This window comes from Primulina huaijiensis, chromosome 1, assembly GCF_012295235.1.
Source record: "Primulina huaijiensis isolate GDHJ02 chromosome 1, ASM1229523v2, whole genome shotgun sequence".
Classification (NCBI taxonomy): domain Eukaryota; kingdom Viridiplantae; phylum Streptophyta; class Magnoliopsida; order Lamiales; family Gesneriaceae; genus Primulina; species Primulina huaijiensis.
In genome coordinates, this window is record NC_133306.1 from 16,349,055 (window position 1) to 16,364,394 (window position 15,340).

The window sequence follows — 15,340 nt, forward strand, 5'->3', positions numbered from 1 at the left end:
CCGTTAAATTATGAACGGGTTTAGATCGAGATTGGAAAGTGTTAAATTATGAACGTGGACCAATCAGCCCGTTAAATTTTGAACGGGGATCTCATGTATGTGGCAGTGGATACGTCCCTGTCATCCCAGTACTGTGGTTTAGTCTGATCAGGCGATTATGTTATGGGTCACTTGCTTTGAAACATGCCTCTACGCAAAATGATGAAGTTATGTATGTTCTAGTATGTTCTAGTATGCAAGCATGTTTAAGAAAAGTTTTATGATGATGGCACGTCTATGTATGTATGTACGTATGTTCATGTTTTGTTATGCAAGTTCCAGTTTCATGTATGTACTCCTTATTTTAAAGTTGCATGTGATTTTATTATGTAGTACTTGCTACCTCCCAGTTTATACGTGTTGAGTCTTTAGACTCACTAGACTTGATCGATGCAGGTGATGAGTATGTTGAGGAGGCTAGAGGTGGAGACCAAGGAGCTGGCTTGGACTGAGTTGAAGGCTAGACCCGAGGACCGCCCAAGTTTTTAAGTTTTTATGAAATGTTGAATACTCTGATTTCACGCTACTGCATAAGAAATTTCAAACAAATATTTTTGTCAAACTTTATTTTGAGATCTTTTGTCCACTGTTGAGACGTACGGTTTTACGTTATCAAGTTTGAAGTTTGATTACTCTTTTAAGAAATTTTTAATTTTTTCGCAAATTTTAAGTAGAAAAAGTACGGTACGTTATAGTGTACACCTCATCCGCTTACAATGAAATTCTGGGACGGTCAGCCCTAAAAGATTTTAGAGCTGTAGCTTCCACATACCCCTGGCCCATCCGTAGCTCAAATGGAAGACAAGCCCATCAAGGGCCCAGGTATTCTCCTATAAATATCAGGTTTGAGTATTCAGTTAATCCATTCACTATATTATCTTCAGCAACATCCTTAGCTGCTCCCCCCATATATCCTTAGTCTCTGACTTGAGCGTCGGAGGGGCTACGCCGGGACACCCTCCCGACCCCCTTCTAACGATCTTATTCGTGATTTCAGGCTCAGGGCAATTTCAAAACCTGCGTATTGATTAGTGACACTTGTTGGAAGCGGACCCTAAATTTTCCGTGAGTATCATTAATCTTTATTAATTTATTTTAATCAATTAAATTATTCTAATTCATAAAAATGATTTCGTGCGATCTAAATGGTTAATTCGGATTTTAGTTACTGTATTATATATACTAATTTATTATTCATGATATCCATGTCACATGTGATTATGGGAATTATAAAAATATATTTTTTGGTATAATGGCATCTCTTTATTAATGCTGGAATAGTGGAATACAAAACACGCCGAATGGCCAGAGCCCGTGTTATAGTTATTAATTTTTAAGGAAAATGTGATTTCCGAACATTCTTAAATAAGTAGGATTTGCGATCAATGTGAAAAAACAAATCGGATGACATATTTCTAGTTATCGTGAAAGAATACGCAATATATTTCGCTATGATAGCTTTTTTTAAAAGTGAATTTTCCGATACGCATTTCGAAAATAAGATTTATCACAATTTTCGTAACGCACTATTATACAAGAGAGCGTAAATTGAGGGTATTGTGAAGTTCTTTGTTCTTTCATCCTTCCTTAAGAAGGGTGTTTTCAAACGTTATCGGATATATTAAATTCAATAGATACTCGATCAAATTTTAACCGCACTAGGTCTTCCAAGTGGTCCAAATTCATTGCAATCATATCGCAACCGATTTTGACCAATTGTTAATCCAAGAGACCATTTGGAGGGAAAAAGTATATCCTCCGAGTAGAAGATAGGACAATTCGGGCAGAGATGTTGACAAACCAATCAATAAACTTGCCAGTCTACATACGAAGCCACAAACTTCCCCTTCTGAATCTTCAAGATTGAAATCATAAATTGAGTACATGCACAACCTCGATTCTGACATTAAAAATTAAGCAGAGTAGAACATCAAAGACAACATTTATTGTCACCCCAAGCATAAACGAAAAACACAGGATACATGAAGTTTTTCAGACATGCCAGGCACCAATTCAGTATCATCCCATAGCATATTTCTGTGACCAGCTACGAGCAGTGGCCTCATATTTTGCTCGGTCAGTCTTGTACATGTGAGCAATTTCTGGGACGAGAGGATCATCAGGATTCGGGTCCGTCAACAAGGAGCAAATAGACAGCAGGACCTGGAATCATTGAACCGTGGACGTTTAACACATAAAAATTTCAATTATAAAGGCTTAGAAATATGTGGTGATATCATGCATCGAGTCACTTGTATCAGTGAAAGCATAAAAATCGACACATTGGCAGTAGTAAAACCTAAATAGCATAAACAGCCAACTTATGCCATTATTCCGACATGAACAATAAGGAATCTAGAAAGTTGCCGAAACACATTTGTAACTAAAATTCAAGCACTGCTAAAATGAAGCAGATATCAAATGGAATACGGTAACTGAGTAAAGGATTTGTTCAGCTTACAGCGAGGGCACCACTCCCACTGTAGGGTCGAACTAACCATCAGTAAAACCATATTAGTGTGCCATAATTGGTGCCAAATTCACCCCCCCCCCCCTGGGAAATGCGAAGAAAATGATTTCTCGGTCATTAAGAGAAGACCAGTAACGACACCTAGAAAAGGTGGAATAAGGAAAGTTCGAGCATCTGCTATTGCCTTCAAAATAAATTGTGCACAGAACCCTCGGCTAATATTGAGGCAGGGATTACTAAAAAACAAAACATGAAAACTAACATGAAATACTATTCAACAACAGCCCTATGTAGTACGGATACCTTAAAATTTTTTTTTTGAAGTATCGGATACCGATACGACACGGATACGGATACGCGTGTCGGATACTTCAAAATCCGTATCGTTGACTTTGTTTAGGGTTGACCAGTCGGATACGTGTTGGACACGGCGAGGACACGCCATGGATACGGCGTGAATACGTTTTTCGGATACGTTTGGGCAAAATTGCAAATATTTAAAAGTTTTAGGGGTTAATTAAAAAAACTAAAATTTCTAAGGTCTAAAAGAAAAATAATTTAAAATAAATTAGGTTGGGCTTTTAAATCCCTAAATACATTTGTCAGTCTTTTTCATTCTATTTCTGCTCAAAATATTGTATCTATCTCTATAATTTTTACATCTATCTCTATACATTTATCCGTTTCTTTCATTCTATTTCTGCTCAAAATATTACATGTATCTCTATAATTTTTACATCTATCTTTATACATTTGTCCGTCTCTTTCATTCTATTTATGCTCAAAATATTACATCTATCCCTAAATAATATTTTGTACTTAAGATATTATGATTAATGAAATATTACATCTATCTCTATAATTTTTACTTTTCAATACTATATTTATATTAATATAAATATATATAATATTTATATATATTTTAATGATTGTCGTATCCTAGCCGTATCGTGTCTTATATTTTCAAAATTTGACGTGTCGTCGTATCCATATCGTATTCGATACGATACTCGTACCCGTATCCATGCAACATAGCAACAGCCCCAAGTATCACATAAAAATTGATATTGGTGTGCATATTTCCTCTTGATCTCATTTGATGGCATACACAGGCATTATTCAGAGAGAGGAAAAAACATTTCCAAGCTACAAACATTTTCAGATATTTTAAATGTTCTCGGCTCTCTCCCCCTAAGTACATTATAGCAACAAAGAAATATTAACCAGAGACCTGAGTTTCTCCACTCAATCGAAGTTGAATCCAGTTATAAACAAACAAGGACAAGATACAGACGAACTAAAACTAAAGTGACAATAATACCTTTGATATGGTCAATGCTGGACTCCACTGTTCTTTCAGAATATCAAGGCAGATGCTTCCATTGCTATTAATATTGGGGTGAAATACCTTTGTTCTAAATGCAACCTGCATCCAGAATTAGTTTCCATAAGTTGGTGATGAGAAGCCTACAAAGGGATTCGATCCTGCTCAGACTCAAAGTCGCACCTAAATGTTTCAGAGTAACGTGTGTGCGTGGCAATTTGCTTAATACAAGTAAGTGCTCGAGAAAAATCAATTTAATATGGACACACAACATAATCAAAACTTATAATTTCCAGGATGTAAAATGCTACAAATAATCTGAGGCCATTGTTTTTATATTACCAGAAAAGATGTATTTTAACATTCTCGAGGACTTTACAATAAGAGTGACACTGGCTAGAGTAAGAGTAACCATTTTACTTTGCAAGAATAATCGATAGCCAACTAAAATACAAGCAAAAGAATTATAAAATGGTGTGTGATAGGAGACAACACGCCACTGTGAAAGGAGACTACACAACACGATAAATATTTACAATTTTAAGCACTACATATTGCCTCATCTCACCCCAATCCAAAGCATGATCAGCGTTCGAAGTGAGAAAAAAGACTCATAAACACATTAACCATACCTTTGGTGGCTTGAAAGGATAATCGGGAGGGAAATGAATTGAAACTAGAAATACACCTCCAGCATAAGGGCTGTCAGAAGGTCCCATAATTGTGGCTTGCCAATGGAACATATCTTCCGCTACAGGACCTGAAATACGATACTTACAAGAGATTAATTGCAAGTCAATATAAACAATAAGTACTAGAATCACATGTACAAAAATGCATTCTACAAAAACAAAAAGACAACAACTTCACAAATACGCCCTGGAGTCTGCCAGTAATAAGTTACTTACAAGAGATTAATTGCAAGTCAATAGAAAGGATAAGTACTAGAATCACAATATGCCCAAAAATGCATTCCACAAAAAGACAACATGTCCAAAAACAAACATTACAGGAACTGAGTAAATCAGTAGCCATTAGGTTCGTTCTCAGAAAACACAAACATACTAGGCAAGCCATGAAGCATGAAGCGGGCGACGAGACAGCCCAATCATAAACCACAGCAGGGGTGATCCATCTCGAAATATTTCATACAGACACAAGAATTAAAACGCCTCCATCAAAACAAACAATCAACTAAACACCCAATTATTTTCAACAATCTCCAAATTCCACTGCTGCCAAACAGCGAGTATATGGATAGGAGAAAAAGGTATCAGAATCAAAAACTTAGGCGAAGTATACCCGCACTGCATGACGTCGGAGGATCCTTCTGCAAATCCTTGAGCTCCTTCAGTATCCGTTTCGAAGCCATTAAAATCCTTTTCCTTTTACCTAGAAACAAAACCCTAACCAATCAATCAAATATTAGTAAAAGTTTCCAGATCAAAATATCCTCGCTTGACAACAAAACCGAAGCACAATTAAAAAACATCTAATTGCACAACAGCAAACTAACTATCAAAAACAGAACGTAAATCAAATCTGTAGAAAATGAAAACATAAACATCGTAACTAAATTCAATACAATTATGCATAGCTAGAGAGAATACCTGATCGAAAAATTGGTGAAGGTTCAAAAAGAAGCTAGGTTGCGGACAGAATCGAAGAGACGATAACAGGAGAATTGACCCCAATCAATCAAATAAAAATAATTTAATGTTATCGAGAGAGAGAAGATGGGGACGAATCCGTTCTAGAAAATTCTGTGTGATTGGCGTGCAACCAACGTCATTTCACTTTTATACGTTACCCTATGTCCTCGGACAAGTTTACTTTTTAAAAAATTCATGAAAATGAAACTTAGTTATCCTTATTTTATACATAATTTTATCAAAACATCTCTTATATATATTATTATTAAGTTTTGTCTTAATAAAGATTTAAAAAAACTTGGGATCATACTATTTTTTTTTAATTTATTATTTTAAAATTATATTTAATCTTTTTACTATTTTTTATAATTATACAATGACTCTTGTTCGAAATTTCAAAATTTAAATTTATATCACTAATTTTCACAATTGTGATATGAACATTACTTAAATATAAATAAAATTAATTAAAAAAATTGTACAAGCATGCGACTTGTGCCAAATATCATTAATATATGTAAATTGAGACTTCGACGATGATTTTTAGTGTCAACTAATTTTTGTGTACAAATTTTAGAAATTATAAATTGAAATAAAAAAATTTAGTGATTTTATTATCTAAGCTTTCCAAATAATTAATTAGAATTATTATTATTATTTGAATATGAAAATTTTAGCTTTTTTAAAATTATGATAAGATGTGATGTTTTATGATAAATTTTTGGGTTAATTGCATTTACATCCCTTCGGTTTGTCATATTAACAAAAAAAACTAATTATATTTATATATTACATATAACTCCCTTGAGATTTGTCAGTAGTAATAAATAAAACCAATAATTTCTAGGTTGTATGATCTGGCTTACAAAGTTGCTAGAAAAGATGAATACCAAATCTTATTGACCAAAGAAGGGATAATATAATAACCAGAAGTAAGCTACATCCCTCCATTGACTCATAAATCGAACACCGATTCATTGACACTCAAGTAGGTATAACTTCATCACTTAGTATAAGGCTGTGTTGATACGAGTATAAATAAATAAAGTTATGCATTTACAAATACTAATAGAATAATGCTAAAAGTAAAAAAAAAAATATCATACGATATTTACAACAATTATATCGTGATATTTTGTTATTATATTGAATTTATCGTGAGATTTTAATAAATAAATTTTTTGTATTGAATTTTTTATGTTCTAAGAATTTTTGTACAAATTTAGTTATATATGTAACGTTCATAATAGTAATTTTTGACATATGGTAAGTATTTGATCATAATATAATGATATACTTATTTAAATTTAAATTAAATAATATTGAAACAAATTTCATAATAGTTTAGTTATATATGTAACATTCATAATAGCAACCTTTTTTTGTTTATGCGTCCATCACATACGAAGATACTTGTTGTGAAACGACTTTGAAATTTTTTTTTTCTTTCTAATCTTAAATCATAAACTCGAAAATCTTAAATAAATAAAATAACTTAAGAATTCTAACAATCGTAATAATTTAACATATGAAATCTCAAGTGCATAAAATAAATCCTAAATCATTGACTAACCAAAATTCATAAATCGACATTTAAAAAACATCAACTAACAATAAATTAAAGCATAAAATATCTCTAATAAAAATCATTAATATAATCTTTAAATCATTAATATATTAAGTTAGTGCGAAAACATAAAAGCCCTCGGGTGTGTACTGCTGCACTCGATCCACTCAATCGTCAGCACCTCCCATAAATCATCAAATCATGCATTATACAAACCTAGTGAGTCTAAAGACTCAGCACGTTCTAAACATGGATATCAAATAATACATATACATTCGCATACATTAAAAATCATACTTTTATTTAAAATAGTCTTTTAAACATAAAAAACCATTTAAAATCATTTAAGAATAATTAAATTATAAATCGTAATATCATTTTAAAATAACTTTAAGCATAAATAAATCCTTTAAATATCATTTAAAATAAGCTTTGAGCATAAATAAATCAATTTAAAAATCATTTAAAAATAGATTTAATTATCATCATGAATCATATATCATAAAATTATTTTAATAGTAAAGCATTCAATCATATATCATTTTGAGTGAAGTTTGATCTTTGAAAGTGACTGCTTTTATCATTCGGTCGACTAATCAGTCTTCAGCTCCACATGGCCCATGGGGGTATGCATTAGGCTCCACCGTGGAAATACGATCGTCAGGGGTCCCTCTGAGACCTTTTCTCGTACATGGGGTCTCTCTGGGGCCTTGGCCCGTAAACGAGGTTCCTCTAGGGCCTTGGCCCGTATATGGGCTCCCTCTAGGGCATTGGCCCTCACGTCATCCCCACAAAATTGTAAGTTCACCGTCTTCACATAAACAGATCCCCCACAATCATATATCATATGTCACAGTCAATTCACATCCCTCAAAATAATTTTTCCTTTTCTTTAAAAATCATAAAATAGCATAACTTTCCAAAAATAACATTTTAAATAGTATAAATTGCACAGCTTTACCATAAATCATAAAATAACATATTATCATCAAAATCATCATTTTAAATAATAAAATATCATTTAACATGCATTATGATCCTTCACGACGCTGCCAAGCATTTACGTATTTTCCTAAGTGTAAAATTATTGTTTTTCTCCTGGACGTAAAAATTCTCGATTTTATCTTTTTCTCACTTTTAATGACATGGGCATATTCTAAATAATCATTTAAGTTTAAATCTAATTTTTCATAATTTTATCAAGCTTAAAACTAGGCATTTCAATTTGTAAATTTGCAGAATTTTTTTTTATTAAAAAATAAATAACATGCCTCATTCTTAAAATAAACTGATAAAAGATTTAATGTTCAAAATAGCAGCGGAAGTAATTCTTGTGTTTCAAAACAACAACTTAAAAATAATTCGAAATGAAAAAAATGAGTTTGAGCATAAAAAGGTAAATAAACTGAAGCATGAGGTCCTCGCGTTCCTACTACTGCCCACCCAAGATGGCTCACCGGTCCCCGCCCTCGGTCCCGACCTCATCAGTACTTACAACAATCAAGTCTAGTGAGTCTAAAGACTCAGTATGCATATATCGTAAATAACAAGTACATATATCATAAAAGCGCATGCAACGTAAAAATATCATATCGTAAAGCGTAACGTAAAAATCGTGTCATGAATAATTATAAATACGTGCATAACTGAAAATCGTACGTAAAATGTTTGTTCGATAGAGCCCTGTCATAACATAGCATATCATAATTTTTCTGTAGAGATAATGTTATACGCAAGTGGCCCATAACTCCCATAACATAACGTGAGCGCCTGATCAGACTAAACCACAGTATACTAGACGGTAGAGATCATCATAGCCCTTAGACTGGATATCCATACCCATACATGAACATGAACCGGTCGTAAGTCACCGGGTGAAGTAATAATCCCATAAGCTGAATCCCATAAACGTGAGGTGGCCACAAGACATATCACATATATCTCAAAAATAAATATTTTATATTTTATGCACGTAATATAATTAAAATCCTGTTTTATTTTACCACTAGAGTTGGATCGTTCCTCAGGCTCGCTGCGACCAAATTCTAACATGAGGGACATGCAAATAACTTAACTTGACCAACCCTTCAAAATCGAGCCAAAAAGAAACTACTACGCCCAACAAACTTAGTATTCAACCATGGCTTCTTACCAACCCGAACCAACATCGAACCATCGTTTAGCCATGATTAAAATACTCCTAAAATACTGGAAAACATAACCATAGTGCTGCAATACACGAAAAAATAGTGAATGGAGGCAAAAAATCGTGAAACGCTCTTTCGAGAGTCACTTTGGCACATTGCACTGTAAATTCTCGTACGACCTCTAAACTTAACCAAATCACAAACGAACAAAAACCTGACCTTCCTAACTCAATAAGGTACTGTCCAGTCCAAGGCCATAGGCCAAAAGCCAACCGAGAACTCAAACGACACCTCTGAACCGAACCCGAAGCTGCTGTCCAATTACAGCAACAGCGCTTGTGCTTGCATCGCTTCGTTTGTGAGGCTATTGGCCATTGGGGCTTGAACCACAAACCAGAACCTCTTACCAACATCCTAAGGTGTGGCTTGAACCATGAATATGGGCCCTAGGCCAGCCACAATCCAAGAAAACACCCAAGGCAATCCGCGCTTCTACCCGAGAACACATACTGCACGCGTGGGTTGTATTGCTTCACTTGCTGTCATGTATCATTCCAGTGGCCATATGATCAACCATGGCATGATCTAGACATCATGAGGTATTGTGTGAACCATGGCTAAGGGCTAGAAGCCAACCAAGATCCACCCTACACCATGAAAGTCGAAACCAAACTCACACAACAAAATCAGAAACTTGAAAACCGAAGGGACACTTGTCTTGTTTGTTTTAAAAACCGATGGGACCATGAACCAAGCCATGAAAGGGAATCTTGGTCACGTCCTATACATTCCAACCCGTGAGGCATAGAGATGGCCGAGAAAATGTTGTGCAGATTTTTCAGAAAAGGTGCTGTCATATTTCGGTTTTGATCCTTAAACCATGAGTATAAAGTGTTTAAAAATATTTATAGGACTTGATTGGAGAGCAATGAACAATATAAACATGCCTGGAAATTTGTTTTGAATAAAACAATTCACTACGATGAACACGGCACGGCGGAGACGGAGTCCTCTTTTTCTTACTTGTTTTTCTCTCTTATTTTTCCTCTTGCAAGTCACGATTTTTCTTGCTGATGAACTCTGAAATTTCGGTGGAATGGTGGAGAGGGAAGGCTAGGAAATGAATGAGAAAGTTGCAAAATAAAAAGGAGATTTGAATGGCACACAAATCTTTCTATCCTTGAGTTGTTTGTTAGATAGGAAATGATATGATATGGTGGGATTGAGGGATGATTTAATGGGATAGGGTGGCCGATTTCTTCTTGTCAAATAAGGGTAAGGATATTGCTTAATTATTAATTAGTGAGGATTTAAAAAGAAAGAATTATTCTACCATGAAGGGATAGTGAAAGATATCAGTTGACAAACTTATATCAAATCTTTCAAGGGGTGGCCGATTTCTATGACTAAAATGAGGTAAAATATTGCTTAATTTTGTATTTTAATCAGTAAAGTTTTATCTACCCATTAAATATTTTAGTGAATTAAATAATTAATTTAGGATAGTAATTATCTTGCATGCATGGCTAATTTTTAAATTAAATTTACTAACATGTTAAGTTACAATTTCTGAAATAAAATAAGCCTAGATTAACTTATCTCAATTGGTCATCTATTTTAATTTAGGCTTTTAATTAAATTATTGGGCATAAAAGAATTTATTTAATACTTATCTATAATTAATTAATTTAATTCTTAAAATTTTTTTTACATTAAAATAAATTATCCTTTATCTTGAATAAATTCTAGGAATATTTTCTTATCATTAAATTTTATCTTAATACTCCAACTCCAGTCCGGCCTCACTTACTTAACTGAAAAGATAAAAACTAAAATACTGCATAAAATAAATAATAATAACTCAACCAATTTTAAAAGAATGAATTTAAATCCTCATGCATAAAAATCATTTTAATTTAAATAATAGTTATTATGCATGACTTATACGTAGTCTGATTTAACGGGTTCTACAAATTAACTCCTGGATAAATTCAAAACTCATTATTTTGATCCCAAATTTTAAACATAGCATTTTTATTATTTATTCTACCCTTGTGAGCCATGAACCACACCCATGGACCCATGGTTCCAATTTTAGTCTTTATATTTTCGTTTTTGAAACCTATTCGAACACACCGAGCCATCTCTCAAAATACTCGAGCCACATCCAAGCCACCTCAAGCCAAACCCTAGACAACCCACCTAGGCACCCTCCAGACCAAGACCAAGCCATAGAACCAGCCTCTAAGGCGCTCAAACACTCCTGGAGCCGAGACCAAATTCTGCACACCTCTAACCCTTCGCCCAAGACTCCTAGCTAGCAAGGGCTTTTTCAGTCGAGCCATCACCAAGCCCACCTGACCCTGACCATCTCTAGACCATGCCCAGACCCTACCCAGACCATCCCAGACCCTGACCGTACGCACGTACAGACCACCTGAAGCCATCAGCAGCCTGCACGTGATCATCTGAGGGTTTCCACTTTTGGCCCGAGCCACAGCGCACCCAGCCACTCTAGCCCCTAGCCCGACCCCTGTGCATCACCCTTGGACCCTGATGGACCTACCCTGAGCCACCCAGCCCCAGCAGCGAACCCCCATGGCCGCTGCTTCACATACTCGAGTGTGGGAGAGAGTCCCTCTTCACGTGGACTCTTCCCCAGCCCAAAGCTCAAACCCTAGCCGCCCTAGGACCCAACCCAGCCCTAGACCGAGACCAACACTGCCCTTGAACCAGCCTTGGCTGAGCTCCCAAGCCCCATGCAAAAGAACCGAACCCCTTGAATCTCAACAAGCACACAAACCCACGACTCCTTCTTGCTTGAATCTTACGGTTGTACAGCTTGTTAATTACTTAACTTTTACCATGTTTTGTTCATGTTTTATTCATATTATATCATGTATTGGCAGCGTGTCCGTCGGATTCAAAAACGTTTTCAAAACAAGCGTAAAATCATCGTATTTTTGAAAATAAACGTTTCCTGTAAAAGATATCAAACACCTATATTTTTCATACAAAAACAATTAAATCATGCATAATATGATTTGTATGATGTTTAAAAGAGTTTAAGAACGTGCTTTTGCGTTTATAATGCTCGAATATACGATCTTTGGCGAGAGTACGACGTTGGATGACCGGAATACAAAGAACACAAGCCTCTTGTTGGAGTAGGTGCCCGTCGAGCCAAGTGTTGGCCGAGGATTCATGTTTAAACTCTATGTTTAAACAATCTTTATTTTTATAATATTTGAAATTATTGCTTGGCACATCTTTATATGTATACACATGCCCTTGAATATACAAATAGTTGAAAGAATATGAAATGCTCATATGATGAGTATCATGAAACTCATATTTGGAATAATATATATTCTAAACAGTTTCTAGTTGATTCAGCCGTCGCTAAGAAGGATAAAATCCGCTCGAGCTTGAGACTAGTATCTGCGATGTGAGTACCATGTTTCAATTATAGGGGACATTGTGATGTCTGAGCATGCAGATAGGTGCTCATTGTAGAGTGCACTGAACAACCCTCCATAAAGGACTTTCCAAGTGGTTCTCACTTATAGAGTGTAAACGTCCTAGTTTATGGTTGTACACCATTAGTACTTATGACACGGGACAACATTGAGACTCTATATGCTAGCATTGCACTTTGACTTGTTTACCGACTCACATGGGGTCATCAGGTGGCAAGGTTGGGTGTTCTGTCGAAACATATAGGAGTCGATGCATTGTAATTGGGGATTCACCGCTTACCTTCGGGTATAGATATTCTATGTGTATGTAGTTTGAAATATCTGATCAGAGTGTTGGTGGTAATTATGAAAGGGGTTTCATAGATTACAACATCGATGCAACTACGATATGACACATAGTATCGATTTTTTTGACAGCTCTCGATATACCAATAGTTGTCGAATCGATTTGGATATATGAGATGAAAGTACCGTACTGTACGTTAACCATAATTGAATGGTTCTCGCATGCACTATCATTTGATACCTAGGAAATCATGTAAGTGATGCTGCTAGGCGTTTAACATGATTGGTTGGATACTATCAGACTTGAGTTCTGACGTTCTTATTATCAAGGAGTTGATAATTAAGAATGGAACTATTGGGGTATGCTCATATAAGGACATGTTTAGTCCCGAATCACATTGAGATGTGAACCCACTGCTAGTTGTATCAATGAATCATTGAGGATCACACAAGTGCTAACTTTCTAGATCCCGTTAAGAAGTAAAATAGTTCAATGTGTTGAATGGCTTATAAAGGAGTTTATAAGCACAAACAAAAATAGAAGTATGACTTCTAAAAGAGGATTATGGGAAATGTAACTTTTAATTTGAGGAAGTGTTCCTAAATTAAAAGTTGGCCAAATAAATAATGTATTTGAAAATTTTGATTTTCATAAACATTGTTATGGAGTAAATTAAATTAATTGAAGTGTTGAATTAATTAATTACTAGTGGACCTAGTAGAGTCCAAGTAATTAAATTAATTCAATTGTTGAATTAATTAAATAATATTGGGTCTTATAGAGCCCAATAGGAAACAATTATTCAACTAGTGGACTTGAGTAAAATCAAGTAAAGTTTAAATGGTCTCAAATGTGTTTGAGATATTTAAATAAAAGTCCATGGACTTTGTAAATGTTACAAGCCCAAATAATATGCATGGTGAGGTGAAGAGTTGGGCGACAACTTTTTCAATAAACAAGGCATGACATGCACATGCAACTTTAACTTTTTACACAACCAAGAAAAAGTTTCCCTCTCTCTTCCTTACAATGCTATGGCTGAAATTTTGAACCACAATTCTCTCAATTTTGGGCTTTTTCAATTGTTGAGGAAAGCATTCTCTTCTTAAAAAATGCACTAATTTTTCTAGTGCAAAATTAGAGTAGATCTACCTTGTTAGTGGTTGTAATGCCCGAGAGTTTTAGCCTGTTAATCTGTGATGATTAATTGATTAATTGATATGATTATAGACGGACCACTTCGCGATTGGATTTTGAATTATGTGAGTTGGCATGTGGGTGCTTAAAAAGTGAGGCCAGAGATTCTGGCGCATATGCGCGGAAGTGGTGCTCGCATATGCGCCAGTTGCTCGGGAAAAGTATGTGCGAGACAGAACTTCTCTCGCATATGCGCGAGACAGGGGTGCGCATATGCGCGAGAGGCTGGATTTCAGAATGTTGATTCCAGAGATTGTGGCGCATGTGCGCCGAGAGAGTGCGCGCATATGCGCGAGTGGATAAATTCAGAACTGCCGGGCAGAAAGCCAGGCGCATATGCGCGGACTTTGTGCGTGCATATGCGCGCGGCATGCAGCATGGGAATGAACCACTTGTCTTCAGCATGCAACGTGTAAGTATATATATATATATCACAAGCCTTCATTATTCAGAATTAGAAGAAGGAAAGAAACGAGAAAGCTCCAAAACCTTACGCCTTTTCCTACTTTAGAATTCGATTTGTTCAAGATCCGCCCGTCTGATTGTAAATCCGACTTCAGTACCGTGCCCCTATTGACGACAGCTACAACAGGACGTAAGTTGTATCGAATTCTGATATCGTTTGAATTTATGATATTGGGGGAATTGTGATTTGACTGATGTTAAGTGTTCTAGACATACTGATCAGTATATAATCGAAGTCAGATCGAAGAACAGATTGCTTATGTAATTGTTATGATTTTCGGAGTTGATTTGATTGAGATTCGATATCATATTTGTATTATCTTTGAGATTATGAGTTCTGGTATTATATCTGTGATGTTGAGATTGACGGGGTTATTGAGATTGTATTATTATGCCGTCGAAACATCAGTAGATTGTTATTGATCAGATTCAGTATTGATTGAGCTTATATTGTTGTACCATATGTCGATTGACATTGATCAGATCGTGTTTGATTTGAGTATTGATCAGAACATGCCTTAAATTGAGTTGTACATTGATATTGTGCATATTGATATTGTCATTGCCAGATTGGGTATGGACAGATTGGAGTGCAAGACTTCGTCTTCGTCAGACCGAGAAGACAAAGGTATAAATCAATGTGAATCGGGAGATCGACTTAAGTCAGATTGGACTTGAGTTTCCCTAAATCACATACTTGTATGTTATCGCTTT

General features: G+C 35.3%; 1 protein-coding gene across 4 annotated transcripts; it reads right to left on the reverse strand.

Annotated features, from left to right (window-relative positions):
- Positions 1 to 1,829: 1,829 nt before the first annotated feature.
- On the reverse strand, positions 1,830 to 5,591 carry LOC140981804 (ubiquitin-conjugating enzyme E2-17 kDa). 4 transcript variants are annotated; one of them, XM_073448286.1, is made up of 5 exons: positions 5,444 to 5,591; positions 5,136 to 5,239; positions 4,466 to 4,593; positions 3,831 to 3,935; positions 1,830 to 2,202 (listed from the first exon to the last, which is right to left on the reverse strand). In XM_073448286.1, exons 2-5 carry the CDS (start codon positions 5,203 to 5,205, stop codon positions 2,059 to 2,061), a joined length of 447 nt encoding a protein of 148 aa, XP_073304387.1. In that variant the 5' UTR covers positions 5,206 to 5,239; positions 5,444 to 5,591; the 3' UTR covers positions 1,830 to 2,058. The 4 variants fall into 4 exon arrangements, with proteins under 4 accessions (XP_073304387.1, XP_073304395.1, XP_073304403.1 ...); XM_073448294.1 differs by having other exon boundaries at positions 5,136 to 5,225; positions 5,444 to 5,586; XM_073448302.1 differs by having other exon boundaries at positions 5,136 to 5,218; positions 5,444 to 5,585.
- Between the last annotated feature and the right edge of the window lie 9,749 nt (positions 5,592 to 15,340).

Excerpts from the sequence above, each read along its gene's own strand:
- LOC140981804 (XM_073448286.1), bottom strand. The coding sequence starts at position 5,205 with ATGGCTTCGAAACGGATACTGAAGGAGCTCAAGGATTTGCAGAAGGAT. Across the intron at positions 4,594-5,135 it reads TCCGACGTCATGCAGTGCGG|GTCCTGTAGCGGAAGATATG; the intron begins GTATACTTCGCC and ends ATCGTATTTCAG. Across the intron at positions 2,203-3,830 it reads CAGCATTGACCATATCAAAG|GTCCTGCTGTCTATTTGCTC; the intron begins GTATTATTGTCA and ends CAATGATTCCAG.